The following is an 18,257-nucleotide window of genomic DNA, read 5'->3' as shown; positions in this document are numbered from 1 at the left end:
TGGCCTCTACAATGGCACGTTGCACATTATGGGGGGGCAATTTCCCCATATTTTTCAGGGCAAGGGAGAGACTGTTTAAAAACTGAATTATGTAGTTATTAGAACATGCCTATCTTTGTCTTTTCTTCCAGTACTCCCTGGTTAATTTGTTTTGGTCATTTATACCATAAAGTACTTATTATTGTGAAGCGGCAAATGATCAGCATTAAAGTGTTTTTGGAACATGTTGTCGGAGGGATGAGGGAGGAGAATCACAGATATATTTCTCAAACTTGAATAGCTTAGGTTAGCTGTACAGTGTTGTTTTTTTTCAGTATTTTAGCTCCAAGAAAAACGACGGTTATGTTTATTTCATTCACAACCCCCAATAATACTTTAATCACAGCATGTCTTTCATAGTTTTTTTTTATTTGTATACATATATGCATACATGTATATTAAACATTTATATATGTATATTTCTATGCATACACACATTTCACTCCCTTTGTAATGTTTAATTTTTTTAGGTTTAGGGAGTTAAGCTTTGCGCACTGGTGAAGATCTGATGTTTCTTATAAAATCGGGCCACAGAGCTGTGTGTCTGCTCACCATTCCAAGCTCCCTAACCTACTTTGCTCTACTCTCCTTTGCTACGTTCTGAACTTTCTGTATGAGTCTTTCACTGTTCCAGCTGTGCTTGGTGTTTGTGAGTAATGCAATTTCTCCTTTACATTACTTGCAAATTCTTTGATTTTAAGTTCTTAAATTCATTTATATGGAGATCTGTCATGACAGAGCATTAAGATTTCCTTTATTTCTGGCGACCCCCAATATCAAAGATATGCTCTCTAAATCCTGACATCTGTCCTTTAAAAATCCTTTCCTTTTTGGATGCTTGCGTCTTGTAAACCCCAATTAACTTGCACACTCACTCTCACTCCCTCTTATTCTCTCACACATGTATTTTATCACTGATCTTGTCCTACAGCTCCCTACAGCACACTAAAGCAGTATGTTCTTGAATGCTGATGAGAATGCATTGAGTCAACCTGTAAACTTGAGAGGGTCAAGGAGGAATGAAGCAGCACAATTGTTGTTCTCAGCTGAATAAGGGCATCTCAAGAAGGCAAGTGCATCCGGAAATGATAGCCAAGTGGTGTGATTCCCTTCATTCACCATGCTGGGTAGTCTCATCCTTTCACCTGCGTGCGCTAAGAGCCTATGATATTCATCAGACCGGCTCCAGTCTCAGGGCTTATCTACATCAGTGGCATCAGTGGTTTTAAAAGTGCACTCTTCTGTCAGTATAGCTGCATCTGCACAATAAATTTTGCTAGCTTAAGCTATGACTTGTAGTAAATACAGCTACACTGGAAAAAACTTTTCAGTACCGACTGGATCTCTCAGTTTGTTGCATTTTGAAAGAATGCTCCTTAGCTGTACAAATACAGAGATGAGACTTCAGTGCCGTCAGGTACAATACAGATACTGGGCTGTTTCTCCTATACATTAGTGATGTTTCCACTCTGTGTGTTCCATATTAAAATGGAATTGGAAACCGTTTAATTTTCATCCTGTTTCAAATATCTGCTCATCTGTCCAGCAGTCCACATGCACTTATGTGAGTTATCTTGACTGTCACTGTGGGAAAGATTTTGGTCCTTTTTCTGCTTTTGCTTTCCCTGCCCTGCTAAGTGAGCCATACCCTGCAGTATTCCTGGCTTTGAGTCTTTGCACCTGAATGGAACCCAGTTAGGTGTAAAGTTTAGTTCTGGAGTTACTAAACTGTGGATTTTCTGTACAAAACTCAGATAACAAGGGATTTCATTAATAATCATCAGATACTTTCATTACTCAATTATAGTCGTTTGTCCATTCATTTGGAGGTCAAATTCCATTTGTTGTATTAAGAGACTTTCTTTTTCTTTATAAGTTGTCTATATTTTAAAAGTCACTTTTGGATCTGTAACTGAATTGAATTGTTATGTCTGAAATCAGTGTTTGTACTGAGAAATTCGGCATATCATCTTAAGTGGGAATAAGAATGTAAAGAAGCAGTATACTTGCCTTGCAAAAGCATAACGTGAAGCTGCTCAATACTTCCTATAGAAGCTGGTGCTTCTTTTACGAATCTATGAACTTTTGGCAACGAAGTATTTTTTACGTGTTGAGACTGATTGCTGTGAGATGCAAGTGTACCGCACCAGCCGCTGTTGCTGGGCTCTGCTAGCAGCAGCTCTGCTGCACCCCTCCCCACTACAGAAATTATGCTGTGTGTGGGAGCACAACTGGGGCCATACCTACAGGTGACAAACACAGGCAGAGGAGGAAGGCGGTAGGACATGGTTCTTCATGGGACTTCCCTAGTGATGCAAAGGATGCTCTATGTTATTAAAGGTTAATCATTTGTTCTTTGAAGGCAGATACCAGAGAGGGTCTTCGTTGGCAGTCAGCTAGGACCATACCAGTGCAGGCTCTGTGAAAGTATTCAAAGAGCAGTGTGGTTCTTTGAACAAACTTGCTAAGTATGGTTGCAAATTTTATGTCTCAAAGAGTTAACCAAAGAGCATATTTTAAAACATTATTCCTTTGTTTGCATTAGTCATAGAGTTATAGAATGGTTGGAAGGGACCTTAAATATCATCAAGCTCCAGACTCTCTGGTTGGCATGGCCAACTGCCAACTCAGGCTGCCCAGGGTCTCACTCAACCTGGCCTTGAATGCCTCCAAAGATGGGGCATCCATAGTTTTTTTGAGCAGCCTGTGCTGACCACCCTCTAAGCAAAGAATTTCTAATGTCAAACCTAAATTCCCCCTTGTTTAGTACAAAGCCTTTCATATAAACCCTGTATCACCACTATTAGACGATGTAAAAAGTTGATTCCCTCTCCTGTTTATATGCTGGTTCAAATACTGGAAAGCCACAGTGAGGTTTCCCCAGAGCCTTCTCTTCTCCAAGCTAAACAAGCCCAGTTCCCTCAACCTTTCTTCATAGGAGAGGTGCTCCAGCCCTCTCATCATCTTAGTGACACTCCTCTGGACCTGCTGCAACAGCTCCACATCCTTCCTGTACTGGGGGCTCCAGGCCTGGACACAGTACTCCAGATGGGGCAGAATGGCAGGATAAGAGGGACAATCCCCTCCATCTTCTTCCTGGCCACTCAAAATCAATTAATCAGAGTCTTTTTCCTGTTGAAATTGGAGGCAGACCCGAGGACTAGAAGTCAAATAATGGCAATGAGAGGACAGTTGTTTTGTTTTGTTTTCTTTTTTTGCGTGACCTTTGAGGTAAGGCTAAAAATCTGATGCTATAAAAGAGTTAGAAGAGGAATTACAGAAGAAAGTGTTCCAACAGAGCAGGCAGCCTCCGCTCTTTACTATACATTAGTGTAGGATAGTGCCAAAGAGGAGACAGAGGGTGTAAGAAAATACTGCAGCTTGCGCAGACAGGAAATGGGAACCCAGGGAGTGTTGAGGGGCATGTGACTGCTGATATAGACAGGTATGTGCAGAACAGAGATTGCTAATGTAAACTTAAGATAAACAGAGCTTTGCCACATTTCATGCTACCTGGGCGTCAGCTAATAGATTTTCATGCTTCTATATTAGAAGTGATGAATAAATGTTGTAACAGTAGGAGAAACACCATTAATTCTATACACTATGGAGACTTTTTTCATCATCTAAAAAAAAAAAAAAAAAAAAAGCAGTGTGCCTGTTGCACCTTCCTAGTCAGTCTGTATTGAAGTGACTTGTTAGTAAGTCTCCATGCTCCCAGGTAGAGACAGTGTTATAATTACACTGGGACCAAGTCTGAAAATCCAGTTACCCATCTGATCACTGGGAAAAGAAAAATCCTCCTGTGAATGTTTTCTATTTATGTGGGATTTCAAGTTTTGCTATGAGGAGCTGCAAACAGAAACCAATGCTTGTGCTTCCTCCGTGCCCCATGTAACACAGCTTCAGCACCTGCCCTTCTGCCTTCTTTCTTCCTTCTCCTGCTCATCACCAGTGACATCCTCACTGCAGGGGTCCTCCTCACGCTTACACACACCTTCAGAAAGCTGTTTTCAGCCAAGATCTGTGAGGGTGTGCCCAGCTATTGTGTGTCATGTTTGATCTACTTGTAGTGACTGGAGAGAGGTATTTTTAAAACCTTATTACTGTCAAATTGTTGGAAATTAACTCTGTTATGAGATGGAGGAGGTGAATGATGGACAGCTTGTTCAGATGGTAAAGCTTGACATACAGATAGCTTTGTTCTCCGAGCAGGAATGAAGAAAACATTGCACCGTGTTCTCTGCGTGGGGACTCGGGGACTGGTGCACCCTTGCTGATGCTCAGGGTTTGTTATGTTTTGGGTTACATGTGGGCTTGTTACACGTGGGTTCTCCATCTGACTTCTTTTAGTTTCAGCAATCCCTGGATTTCTTTGGCTTTGTGTCAGAACAGAAGGGAGAGTTCAGAGCAGGTGCAAAAGTAAACCTGGGAGATACTGATCAGGAAGGAATTACACCTGCATAAATCAGGAGCCAAATGTAGATGGGTTGGGTAATGAAAGAGGGGAAAAATAATGTCTGAAATAAGTGTTGGGAAGGAGACTGTGGCATACACGTGAGTTTCAGGTTTAAAGGAGTGGATGAAAGTAGTTAAGGCATTTTAATTGTTGCTGAATAATGAATTATGCAGTGCTGACTCTGGGAGTTTATTACTTGGCTCTGAAGTAAATCATGCATGATGCTCTCCTCTTCTGAGGTTTTGTTTGTTCTTTTCCTCTGCTCAGGTTTTCCTCTTAGGGTTTCCTCTTTTTTGTAGACTTTCTAGGTTCCTGTAAACCATTCTTCCTGAAGAGGAACAGAAATTGCTGGTGATAGCCAAGTCTGAACCCCTCCAAAGGGGATGTTGATCCAGTCCCTGTTTGCTAACAACAGGCCTATGTGTGAGTAGGGTTAGCATGAGGCTGCTTTCAGTTCTCTCCTCCTGGAGGCTCCCAGCCCTACTGTGGGAACTTCCAGAAATCACAAGGAGGGATGACGTGAAGCATTTGTTTGCTTTTCTTTCCCATAGGGGTTTTGGCCTTAACTACTGGCCACAAAACTTCCACAAATGTCATCCTCTGTGACTGACCAGCACCTTGTATCTTTTTTGCTGATTTTCTCATCTCTCACTGCAACAAACTTTCTGATGAATGTAGAACACGTCTAGTTGTTGTTTATTCTGCCTCTGATGAAGCTGAAATTATTTTTTTTTAATAGACTCTAGAAAGTAACTTTTATTATTATTACATCCTTTAGTGCTGCAGATATGAGTGCTCTGCCCCCCTGCCTAATGCAGAAAAATGCACACAGGTATGCAGTGTATTTTTTCTGGTCGTCTTTTTTCCTCCTCCTTTCCCCATTTTATTTTTTCTTTTCTATATATAATCCAATTATAAAGCCCGTGAATTAGGGAGGCTTTTCCTGATTTCAGGCTGTGAGCTGCTGGCTGGCAGCCTTTCTGTTCCCAGCTCCCCTGGCTTTGGGTGCTTCTGCTCCAGTCTCTGTGCTGGAAGACAGACTTTTAATATTAAAAAGTGAGTTTCTAGATATGATGACCTGAAATATCCATGTATTAAGAGTCATCAGTTTGACTAATGGCACACCATGGCTACAGATCATCCTAAGCACCTCTTCAAAGTGTCATTTTTCCAGCTCAGTTGATTTCTGACATATCTCACTTTATCAGCTATTGAAGTGGAAATTTCATCACTCTTTTATGCCTTTTGAGTTTTTCTTAGTATTTGTTTGTAATAGGTTTTATGGGTGATTAGTTGTGTGAATTGTGAGTATTTCTGTGGACAGGAGACTCTCTTAATTTGCTTGATATTTGTACACTTTTTAATCTTCACGCGATACATTTCCTGCTGAATTTGCTTTGTTCCTTTTGCTGTTGAAAGACAAGCAAGTATTATAACTAGTGCAAATTGCTATTACCATAATATTTACATCAACAAACAATTGCAATTACAAGGAAATCCTGGTTAAATTAAAATAATTCTGTAGAACTACTTAGGCATTACTTGTAGCAGTTTTCAGAGCTGACAATAGAAGCTGTCCTGACACCAATCTGTGCAACCTCTAATTTCGAGCAGAAGTCACAGCCCGCTTCTTCCTGCTGAAGTGCTGCAATGCTTTTCCTGTCGTGTTGTTGCAGTACCATATTGTGAGAGGAAATTTGTTCCTGACTGAAGCGAGCAGAGTTCAGGCTCGTATTAACCGAATGCGGAAGGATCAACGATCCCTAATTCATAATCATAGTAATTGGTAATAAAAATAATAGTAATTTGGTAATAGCGCGGGCTTCTGAGTGCAGCTGTGAATGCTGGCATTCTTAGGTATACCTAAATTGTTAGCTGTGGGTCTTTGGAGGGACGACGGTGCTGAATGCCTCAGTCCATTCCCCAGCCCTGCTCCTGCTGCCCTACCACTCAGCAGTGCATGGCTGTGTCACAGCAGTGCTTCCTGCCTGTGAGACCGGCAGAGAGGGCCTGGCCGTGCTGTAACTGCTTCTCGTGCTCATCACTGCTCTTCTCTAACAAGGAAATTACATGTTTCGTCCTCTATTTTTTTTTATTTTTTTTTTTTTCCCTGAATGTATTAAAATATTACCCTCTTTTTCTCAGCATCAACTCAATTTTTGCTTTTTGTGTTTTCAGTTGTCTAAAATGGCTATACGCGCTGAAAGGGAGTATAATACATGCTGTAGCAGATAGATAAATCAACACCAGCAATAGCATAACATCTTCTATGTGACTATCACTTCTTTGTTTTGGTAACAAGCATCTTTATTCTTAACTTTTTATTATCTTGTGTCTGTGTAGCTTTTGGGTAGCAAAGGGTATAAAATACTGAGCTTTTTTTAAGCTCTTTATTCCATTACCTCAGCGTTCTAACCAGCTCTTGTGCTGGAAGTAGATTCCCTGTGATTCCCTGTGAGTGTTGGGAGAGCAGCCATCCTGTTGCCAAACTGTAACAACCCTTTGGGGAGCTTGGCATTGAAGCTACAGAATTAAATGCAATAATTTTCCATAACTGCTTTAAAAAGCCTGCAGGTCTCCTGTAGTTGTAGCTGGATGTTTTAGATAATGCTCTGTAGCATGGAATTTTCATCCCCATTTACATTTTGACAATTAAAATGTGCAGTACATTTTATGCCTGTTGCACTTTTCCTATAAAGTTGTGTAGGGCTTCAGTGTTGAAAGTGCTTGCTTGTTTGCTTGTTTGGTTGTTTGGTAAAAAGCTATGCAATTGTGGGTTTTTTTTCACCATAGTGGCTTTATTTTGCATTTCAGTGATGAAGGGGAACTGAAAGGCTATGTTGGGGAATTCTAAATAATATGCAGAACTCCTGCTTTTGCATCAGCTGGCCTTGAGTCTGAGCTGAGATTCCTGTTCGGTCTCTGAAGCTTCAGCATGCATGGCTTTACATACTGAAGTTTTCTGCAACAATGAGAGAACTGCCATCTCACAACTTAATTTAGTTACCTTACCTGACTTAGAAGTTATGGATTGTCTGTAAATATTTACCAAAGGGAAAGAGTTCTGTGGTCCCAGTGACCCAGCTGCTTATAAGAGATGCCTCTTTGGTTGTCCTGTTTCTATAAGAAGTAATTATTAATTAAAAAACAGGCATCTGCCATTTATGATTTTGAATGGCTTTTATAATTTGGCATCTACCTGGGGTTGCAGCGGAGGCTACACAAGTGGGATGGGGTTTGGTACAGGAGAGCTGACGTGTGGGTCTGGTGATTGATATATGCTCACCATGTAAGTACTGTGTATGTACCCAACCAGAGTCCAAACCCTGCCCAAATCCTTACAAAGTCACAGAGGATCCAACAGGCAGTAACAGAGATGATCATCCCTGGTGTCTTGTGAACAGAAAAGCATCAACCACTTGGAACAGTGGCATACCTTGGTTAGATAATTTTCAGTTGTCTTGACTGGAAGTTGTGATGCAACACGTAAGAGTACTTAGTGTGGCTGTTTTGACATCCACATGTGACTGAATGAGTTAACTGTTAGCTTGATAAGTACTGCTATGTGAAAATTCCTATTTTGGACAGGGGAACAGGAGAAGGGGAAATGGCCAGAAACTGGAGCATTGGAAGTTTTGCAAGAATGTGGACAAGAACTTCTTTACTGTGAGGGTGATGGAGCACTGGAACAGGCTGCCCAGGGGGGTTGTGGAGTCTCCTTCTCTGGAGATAATTCAAGACCCGCCTGGACACCTACCTGTGTGACATGGTGTAGGGAGCCTGCTTTGGCAGGGGGGTTGGACTCCATGATCTCTGGAGGTCCCTTGCAACCCCTACAGTTCTGTGATTCTGTGATTGAGGTTCTTTTAAGACTAGAAAGCTGGTCAGTGTATTCGATCAACTTCCAGCAGGATGCAGCTTTTATGATACTGAGAACAAAAGAGGAGAAAACATGAAATGTGTTGAAATTTGTCTACAGGTTGGTTCTGTTAAATCTGGAGATTGGGGTGGGAATTCTTTCTATTTATTTATTATTATATCCACAGTGATATATTAAAGCAGCTGAGCTGGTTCAGTAACTTGCAGGGTGTTTTTCTGAATCACTATTATCACACTAATTATAATTTATTGAGGATGTTCATTGAGTTTATGGGGAAAGAAAGATTGTTTTAAAAATTGGAAGTGTGCAGTAAGATTCCCGGTGGGACAAATAAGTCCTGTGTGGGGCTGAGGCTGCTGCAGCACCTTGTACCATGCTGGGTTGCTTCAGTGAAGGATTACAGCTCAACTCTTGTGAGGCCATTTGCACATATGCCTGTGTTTGACTCATCGTTGCCAGACCAATAAATGATTGTTAATGCTGATATATTTCTGTGTTCTGCAAATACAGTTGTGCTGTGCTCCATCTTTCTATTCATGTTTTGCTCACAGTGCAGGATGTTTATTTGTAGACAGATCTTTAAAATAGCTTTATTCTGGCTCCTTACTTCTAATATCTATATTAATTCAGTGATTAAAAGAATTTAAAGGTCTGAGACAAAGTGTGTTAAATCTTTCCTAAAACTTGCAGGGAGGCACTAATAACTTCTGAGAAGCTTAAAGGCAGCTGAAGATAAAGAGGTGTTTTGTATAATGCTGGTTTGAAAAGATCAAGGTCTTAAATCTGTTTTGTTTTGGTTTATTTCTTTCAAAATGCCCACACAAAAAAAAAGCACTAGCCCTCATTGTTTATCATGGCAGCGTAAACACTGTCAGTATCTCAATAATCTGATGCTGTTAAACAGCTTGTATTTTTTGTAACCTTTGCGTGCTATGCCTAGAGAAGCAATAGATAACCCAGCAAACTGCCTTTTGATGTTTTATTGAATTCATTGACTTCTGTGGTAAGCAGATCAGTAGTTTTCCTCATGCTACAGCATAGATTAAATCTTGGAGGATTTTAGCTTGCTATACTAACAAAGTATTCTGCGAGGAGTGGGTGTTTGTTTTTTTTTAATATCAGGAAGGAGCTACATATGCCCAGAAACTTGAAAAAAATCAAAATTATTTAAACTTCAATGATGAATAGCACATGTCAGTTTTCCCATGGCACAATTTAAAGACATTACAAATTAGTGTCCCTTTACAAATTTGAAATGCATAGGAGGGCAGATGGGCTTCTGCATGCAATCTCAGTTCTCCAGAAGAATACCTGCATGTACCTGTTAATGATGATTTTTGAAAGCATGTTTTAGTAATAAAGCATCAGGTTCACAAAGTGCTTAGAAAATTATTTTCATGTGGGAAGAACTTGCATTCATTAGTCAATCAAATATTTTAAAATTTGAGGGTTTCATAAGAGGTAAAAAGATATGCTGCCTGGACATGCAGACATCCAAATAGTCATAAAGCGTGTAAGCTACTATACTACCTCAATTTTATTGCCCGCATACAAACATTTCCATTTCTTTTACTACTCAAGTGTTTGAAAATGTAATTAATATAGAAGAGAATTTGCTCAAATGGAAAACTTGGCAGCTTTGTCTTCTAGTATATAGTGAGATCCAGGCAGGTCAAGAAACGTAAGAGATTTTCAGAGAATTTCAAAGCAGAGAGGATGATAAAAGACTTGCCATTCAATAACTTGAATTACACTTTGGTATTAAATGCTCACTAAAAATTGTTTTGTGGGTGAGAACTAATTAGTTTGTTGTTAAATGCTTAAAAATGTAGCAGGTTAAGAGTTCTAAAGCCGGCTTGTGTTTGCTGAATGGGCTGCTGATAGAATTGGATGTTACTTTGTGTTATGCACTACAAAATGTTATTTGAATTAGAGGGAATGGCCTTAAGTTGCACAAGGGCAGGTTCAGGTTGGATGTTAGGAGAAGTCTCTTTTCTGAATGCATGTCCAGGTGCTGGAATGAGTTGCCCAGGGTGGTGGTGGTTACACTGTCCCTGGAAGTATTCAGGAAATGTTTAGATGTTGTACTAAGAGATGTGGCTTAGTGGGGATGGTAGGTGAATGACTGTACTGGATGATCTCCAGCCTTCGTAATTCTGTGGCTCTGAAAATTCTGCATCACTTGACTGATAATGCTCCACAAAATAATCATTTGTGGTAATAAAGTATGTTAAATTGAGAGGAGCCCCAAAGAGAAAGTTCTCGAGGTAGAGCAGAGTCCCAACATAAAAGATGTTGAACAAGAAATATCAAAGCCTTATTTAGTAAGTTCAGCTGCAAAGTATCAAAGTCATCCAAAGTTCTTTCTTTGTAGATTCGGACAGTCATTAAAATATATGAATTATATTCTTGATTTTAATGTAGCCCTTCTCTTTAAAAACAATGGCAGAATTTAAACTTTGGAAATTTTCTGTACTGTGGGAAGTGTAATTTTCCTTACTCTGTTGGAAGTGAAGTTATTTCTGTTAACTGTGTTGGGCCCATGAGATGAAACAGGGGATTCTTGTTTTGAAAACTAACTGGAATGAACCATTAAAGAAAAATGAATAGAAATAAGTTTCTTACTGTAACATTTCTCAAGAACATGATAGAACGAAAAATTACTCCTGGATGTCATTTCCAAATGAAATATTTCCTTGCTTCCCAGCAGAAGCTATATCAAACATACTACCCGAGAGAAGCCTTCCTACGTATTGCCTATGATGTTTTTGTAGCTTGCTGTGAAATTATATGTATGCTCTTGGTGAGAACAATTTTATAAGCCTAGAATTGACAATAAGCATTGTAGTAGTCTGTATCTCAGAAATAGACATTACAATGAGAAGTTTCTGACAAGCAGGAGGAAAAAGCATGTGTCTTTCCCATTAGGCACACACCTTCCTCAGGAAAGCCAAAGTGATATATTTGCAGATAGAAAGACTTTCAGTAAGTAACACGTTCCTTAAGCTGAAAAGCTGAGAGGGTTTTCTCCCTTAGTTTTCAGTCTGGTTTTATTATTCTAATCTGCTGTATAAATAGAAGATTGTTGTGACTGGCATTGTTGTTAACAGGAATTAGTTGTTTGCTCCTCAGGATAGCTTGTACCTGAAACTATCGAGAGTCTTATGCACGCGACGGGACTGCATTTTGCCCGTAGTTGATCAGACCTTTCTCTGATCTCACATCAGGTAGTTAGAAAAGTAATCACAGTAATTAAAGATTGTTGTAACACATCTTCCGTTGTCTCTCTCATTCTGTTTTAGGTAGATGTGAGCTGAATGTAGATAAGAATTCCAAACAAGCTGGGCTGATGCGCACACAGAAGGAATGAAGTATGGATGTGAAAGAACGTCGGCCTTATTGCTCCCTGACAAAGAGCAGGCGGGACAAGGAACGGCGCTACACAAATTCTTCTGCAGAAAATGAAGAGTGCAGAGTGCCTACACAGAAGTCTTACAGCTCCAGTGAAACCCTGAAGGCTTTTGATCATGATTCCTCTAGGTTGCTGTATGGAAACCGGGTAAAAGACTTGGTCCACAGAGAAGCAGATGAGTATACCAGACAAGGTAGGCAAGAGGTTTTTATACAACTGGAGTGTATAATTCATTAGTACCAAGTAATAAGGCGTTCCTACTGTGAGAAGAGGATGTCATTAAACCCGTTTTAACACTTTTAGTAGTACTCTGCACAAACAATACACTTCATTTGTATCTTCCTAAATATTTTACAAAGATGGGAGAGCATTATGTGCCATCTTTGAAATAAATAATATATGCTCAACAGGAAACCTACATAAATGTCCCATGTTGGGCAATGACTCAGTGACAGCTTTGTGAGTTAGAGTGTGAAGTATTCAGGCCTTACAGTTTAAAAACCAGACCCCCGGCAAAAAGGATCATCTGATTAATGGGTTGTCCAAAAGCTTGCCACTCCAATATCCCTAAAATTTAAATAGCTTCAAAATTAATCACAAGAAATGAATGCAACCGTTCAGAGAACATGAGGCCCCATAAGTAGGCTTGCTGAAAAATCCTGTATCCGTATTTGAGTATACAAATAATTTAATAGCTGAGTGCTTTTAGTTCACAAGGGCAATAATAGAGCACTGTAGAGTGAGTAAATTAGTAAGGTGAATCAGTTTGAAAGTGGGTTGTTGTTGGGTTGTTTTTTTTGTGTGTGTGCTGTTTTTTGTTTGTTTTTAGTGGATAACTGTGACACCTAATCAGATGCTAACTACGGTCTCGGTTAAATTTCTGAGTCTAGGACAGGGGAGATGTGAGAGATGTAAATATCCATGGAGTTATCCAAAACCCAGCCTGATGTGGACCTGGGCAGTCTGCTGTAGCTGACTCTAGCTGAGGGAGAGTATAGCCTAACTGCTCTTAAGAGATCCTTTTTGATTCTGTCAGGTTGCACTTAACTCTCATTAGGGTCAAGAACTCAGTGCATCACTTTGGATTCAAAAATGTAACCTCTAGGATTGGCATTTCTGCACTTCCACAACTAAAGTACTTAATGTAAGGTTTAAAAAAATAAAATATAATTAAAAAATGTTGGGATGTGTGCAGTATTGTTGCCTAGCTATCTATGAGAATAAATGTAGGCCATAAGATGTGTAAAATGAACCCTCAGTCTTCTATATAAAGATTTCTCTCTTCTGAGGAAGCAGGAGATTTAGGAGTAGATATAGAATGCTTTTTCCTTGTGAGAAAGTCTTTAGCTTTGATTTTAGAATTGCTTAAAAAATATTTTCCCCATTGGTGGTTTATCTTTGTTCCAAGTAGAATAACTTTACATTAGAATTAGAGCCATGCAGATGGTGTTGACTTTTTTCCCTACAAATGTCTGCAAAGGAAATAAAAATATTTCTCTTCGACTCATGTAACTGAGGATGGCTGCTACTGTGGTCTGTCTGCTTTCTGCTGTGTATTTTTTGTTTCTGTGCTATGTTGAAACTTCAGGTCATCGCTTCTTTTAAGCTGAAGTCATTAGTCACCTTGATCCTGTTACTTTACTAAGGGAAAACCAAGAGGAATGAAGTTTTCTAAGGCTCGTACTATAGGCACTTTCACAGTACTAGTGGCAAAATTTATATCAAAATAGACACTGTTTATTTAATATCACCTAACTAAGAATTCACAAACCATTCCCTGAATAGAGTACTGTTCTCTTTAAATAGAAATAAGGAAATGGAAGAAATGAAACAATCTGGCACAACATGTATGATGAAGCACTGGGGCTTGCGGGTTTTTTTACTCTCCATTTTCTTCAGAAAAGTACACAGTACATAGTTAATACTTATTGACCAGTATGCAATAAGGTACACATCTGTCAGTCTGAGATGTGTAGTGTCATCATCATCTTCCAGTGCTCTCAGTGCTGTCATCTGTGTCTGTTTGATTTTTCTCATTGTCTGTTCACTTTCCCATGTACAGCTTACTGGCTTCCTCTAATACTTGCTGTATTAGCATCTTTGGGAACTACCTGCAAGTTTGATAGGGTCAAATTAATAAGAGCTGGTTTTGTAGTTTTAGATACTGTGTTCTTTTGATTCATCCTTGACTGAGAGAATTTACTACTAGCATCAGAAGCATTTGGTGGAGGAAGTGCTCAAGATCATTCTAAAGGCTTTTTAATAATATATTAAAGAAACTTCCATATATATATATTTATATATATATATATATGTATATGTATATATTTGCTTCTGTCTAAAAATAGAGTGCAGATATGTAGCTGCTTTGACAGTCTAATTACATGCTACCCTGCAAAAACAACAGGAAAAAAAAACTACAGGTGAAAAAAGGCAAGTGCTGATAAATGCCTTTAATCAGAAATTAACATTTTTATTAATTGATGGTGACTGCTTCATTTTGCTCGGCCTGTGTAAAATGGTACCAAATTTCCAGTGTCCACTGGAAATCTACTGGAGCGATTACTTGAACTTCTTGACTCTTCCAAATCTGACACAACTAAAAAATGTCACCGTTGTTACTGCCAATACATGGGGGTAAACCCTTTAAAGCTTTTTGTTCGTGTGAGAAATTTACCACCTCCTCTTCCTTATTCGTCTCAGTATGGGTTATTGTGCTTCCTGCTTCACAGTACCCATGGTTGAACTCAGAAGGGGATGCTGCCATAGGAGATAGATGTGCCTGGAAGTTTTGTCCCAGGAAATCTTTGCTTATGGAGGGGAAGTAACCCAGTTATCAGCTCCACTCTCAGCATCTTCTTCCTCATCCACTGAATTTCTGTTGTTTGAGATTTACTGCGTAAATTGGCGGTAACAGTCTAAAACGATGTTTCTCCTTTTATTTCATAAAACAGTATTTAAAATAATTTAATTTTAAAATATTGTAGTATTTATCGTAGGACTAGGATTATCTTGTTACCTTGGAACCCAGCTAATAAGATTGTAGGAAAGGATGTGTGTTTCTGGGAAGTGACTTACTTGATCAAGGCAGTGTGCTTTCAGTTAACTATAAAGACGAAGATCTCCTGTGGTCTTCTCCCTCCTTCTCAAACACCTATGTATGTTGCAGGACCATGTTTATTTTTAAACTCTTCAGTTCTCTCTAGTTTACTCTTTTTAGAACTTCTAATTTAGATGTTTATTTTCACTTTGTTGTTAATCTCCATGTAAGTTTCAAAAAAAATTGGTAATTGTGAGTAATTAAACTCTGCACCCGACCATGTAAATGAAGAACTTGAGCCTTTTTCATTAAAACTCCTTTTTAAGCGTGATTTTACATTGCATACTTGAGAAGATGCCTAATCTTGTCCTTGACAGTGGATGAAGCACCATGAAAGGCTGTTTGCTTTCCAGAATGTGATGATATGATTGTTTGCTGTCTGAATTAGAGAGGAATATGATACCTATTTACTTATGCTTTGAAGTATCCAACTGTAATGAGCAGTCTTATTTAAATGTACAACTTCTTTAATTGAATTCCGAAACCTAAATGCTCATGTTTTGGAGTATGCCCAAGTATCACGCTGAATTCAGAAATAAAGCTGAATATATAAAGTTGAATTTCTCTATTGCTTGGAGAGAAATTCCTTTATTTACAAAATTAAATTGCTGTGGGAAGTGATAAAATGTGCATAGGAGACTGATGTGCAAAAATATTTGGAAGTGTTGCGTGAGTATGGATGAGGAGGGAAGGACTTTAGAACTACAGACAGCAAACTGTATGTTTAAAATTACATTTGATAAAAAGATTTGGAATTAATTGTGTAGTGTTTTGCAAACAATTTGTAGATGATCGTGAATCAGACCTGCAAAATTCTGCAAGAACTGAAGGGCTTGTTTTACAGGTCTTATTATTTTAGCAAGAGAAATAAAGGCAGGCCAGAACTGTATTTTATTTATTGCCAGATATGTTTTGAAACTCTTGGACTCTGCAATGTCTATTAAGTAGCCATCATTCTGCTACAAATAATTTTTTGTTGCAAGGCAATATAAAGATGCTATAATGGGATTTACATGCCAAGCCAGTGAGGATATGAGTGGGAGGCACAGTTGGCATGACGCACTGAGATTTGCATGTGTCCATATTTACACATGAAGTAATTTCACCACTGTTCATGAACACTGTGAGATGAGAAGCTGAGCTGCAGGATACCTTTTGCTACAAGAAGGGCTGACGAGGTAGTGCAGGTTGTGTTAATTTTTTTCTTTTTGAAAGCTTGAGGCATCTGTACTTTAGCCTGGAGGTAAAGTTACTTGGTCTTTCTAACTGGCGGCGAGCATAAGTTCTCTGTGTTTATCATTCAGCATGATTTGCTGTCAGCAAAGCCTCAGCTCAAATTCCTTTTCATGCTGCCCCTTCCAGTTTTGCAGGAGAAAGTATTCATATAGATGTTTTTATATCTTTACTGTCCTGGAATTCTTAGGAGCCTCGTAACTCCTTGAGTCTGCTAAGAGAGGGGCTGGACTTAACAAACAAGCAAAGAAAAAGAATTTCTTCCCATCACAGTATGCTGGGTCACTGATATGAGGCTGCTGAAAAGCAAAGCCATTTACAGTGTGTTACACTGTGCTGATGAATCGTAACTGCTGTTCAGCTGCCATTCCATGATAATTAGATTTAGGCGCTGGAAAAATCTCACCACTCAGTAAAAGGAAAACCTGAAATAGTGATATGTATGTTAGGACCATGTTATGTTATTATTGAAGATGTTAAACACTGTCAAAGGTTCATTTTTAAGATTTCAGAAACCTGAAGTATGAATTGCAACTTCTAGTCTAATGAAACAGGATGTCAAATTTTATTGTTTTTAAATATTAGCTGTTTGAAATGACTTATTTGGGTAGCAGAGTGATTAATCTTTTCAGTCACCATAAACGTCAGCTGCAGGATTAAAGAATTTAAATGGTTGCAGTTTCAAACCTAAAGCTCATGTACTTCAAGCCTTCCCTTATGAGGCAATGGGAGGGTAGGTGGATCAGGCCACTTTTGAGTTTCTGTTATCAGTGTGCTGGTTTTGACTGTCAGATAGGCAAGAATCCTTACCAGAACTTCATTAGCCCACAGTGTGGATTATTTACAAGCAGGTATGAAATGATAAACAAGTGACTTTGCATTCTCCTGATGAGCAAATTAATCGCTGTTCAGTGACATGGCAAGTGCCATCTTTGAAAATCCAAGGCAGCTATCAGCATTAGAGTTCTATGTTGTGAGCTGCAGTGCAGAATGCATCCTTAGTATGATTTTGGCAGACTTTTTTGTTATGCTAAAACGCAACCACCTGCAGCATCCTCTCGCTTTGAGCAGGCAACTTTTGTGAGAAGCATACAGTGCCAGCATGTGCTCGGTAATTCTGTGGCCTTGAGCTAAGCACGTAACCTTCTGCCAGCAGTGCTTTTTTTTCTTTTCTCTCTGTAATACAGGTATACTAACACTTGCCCACCTCACAGACATGTTGGGAAGATTAATTAGTTTATGTTTGCAAAACGCTTTGAAGATGAAAAGCACTGTAAGTGCTAAGTAGTATTATCATCTTACATTGCTGTACTAGTTACTTCTTAAAGCAACTGTAAGAAGTTAATTGGTTTTCAGGTTCCAGGTGATAAGGATCTGTTGACTTTTAAAGTTATTCTCTTAGCTGCAGAGTGGTACTAAGGAAAACATTTCACTTTCATTTGATTAAGAGTATATTTAGCTCCTGCTCAGTGATGCACGTGCTTTCTCTAAGGTTTTCATCTAGTTCAAATTGGCCCCTGGAGGGTCATGGTCTGTAGATGAGCTATGGATCTGGAGACAAAGGGCAATTGTGATTCTCTAGGGAAAAATCAACCTTGGTTATTGGCAGTACACTGCTTGATCAGGCATTTCTGCATGGCCTTGGTCCGCAGAATGAAAGCCTCGTCCTGTACCAGACCAATTGCAAAAGAAGGGAACGAAGTTCTTGATCATAATGATTATGGATTTTTAAGGCGAACAAAGCCCATGAAGGCTTTTGGCTTCATGGAATGAAAGACATTCTGGAAGGTCTATATAATTGCCCTTATAGTTTGATGTAGCTCATGTAGCAAGATGTGTATGCTGCTCCTGTTCATAATAAGCAGCTGACTGGAGAATGGGGGAGATACGTGAGCTGCACACATGGCTGTGAAAGATGAGTGTGGTGTGTCAGTGTCCATGGTGAGAATGAAGCAGGAGAAGCATGCAGTTGGAGGCAAGGAGTCCTGCTTGCTGATTTAGGGTCGAGAGTCAGGACTCCACACCAGCTTGTGAGGGTTACTTGTTCCATTACTAGCAAACTGATGTGGGAGGAAAGACTGATAAGTGAAATAGGAATAATTCCTCGGTCAGATTATAGTTTTTGTAAGTCGTC

At 39.3% G+C, this 18,257-nt stretch overlaps 1 protein-coding gene across 26 annotated transcripts in view; it reads left to right on the top strand.

Moving 5' to 3' along the window:
* TENM3 (teneurin transmembrane protein 3) overlaps positions 1-18,257 on the top strand; it is a 770,347-nt gene that overhangs the window by 448,182 nt on the left and 303,908 nt on the right. For 25 of the 26 annotated variants that reach the window (XM_085545060.1, XM_085545048.1, XM_085545077.1 and 22 more), the window contains one exon: positions 11,681-11,983. In XM_085545060.1, the coding sequence (XP_085401186.1) occupies positions 11,752-11,983 (232 nt within the window). In that variant the 5' untranslated portion in view covers positions 11,681-11,751. The remainder of the gene's footprint in view (positions 1-11,680; positions 11,984-18,257) is intronic. The other variant, XM_085545051.1, reaches the window with a different exon arrangement.

The sequence above is a fragment of the Coturnix japonica genome, chromosome 4, assembly GCF_054131305.1.
Source record: "Coturnix japonica strain WE chromosome 4, WE-NBRP24, whole genome shotgun sequence".
Taxonomy (NCBI): Eukaryota; Metazoa; Chordata; class Aves; order Galliformes; family Phasianidae; genus Coturnix; species Coturnix japonica.
Note: the sequence above shows the minus strand (reverse complement) of the source record. Positions and strands in the feature narration are given on the sequence as shown.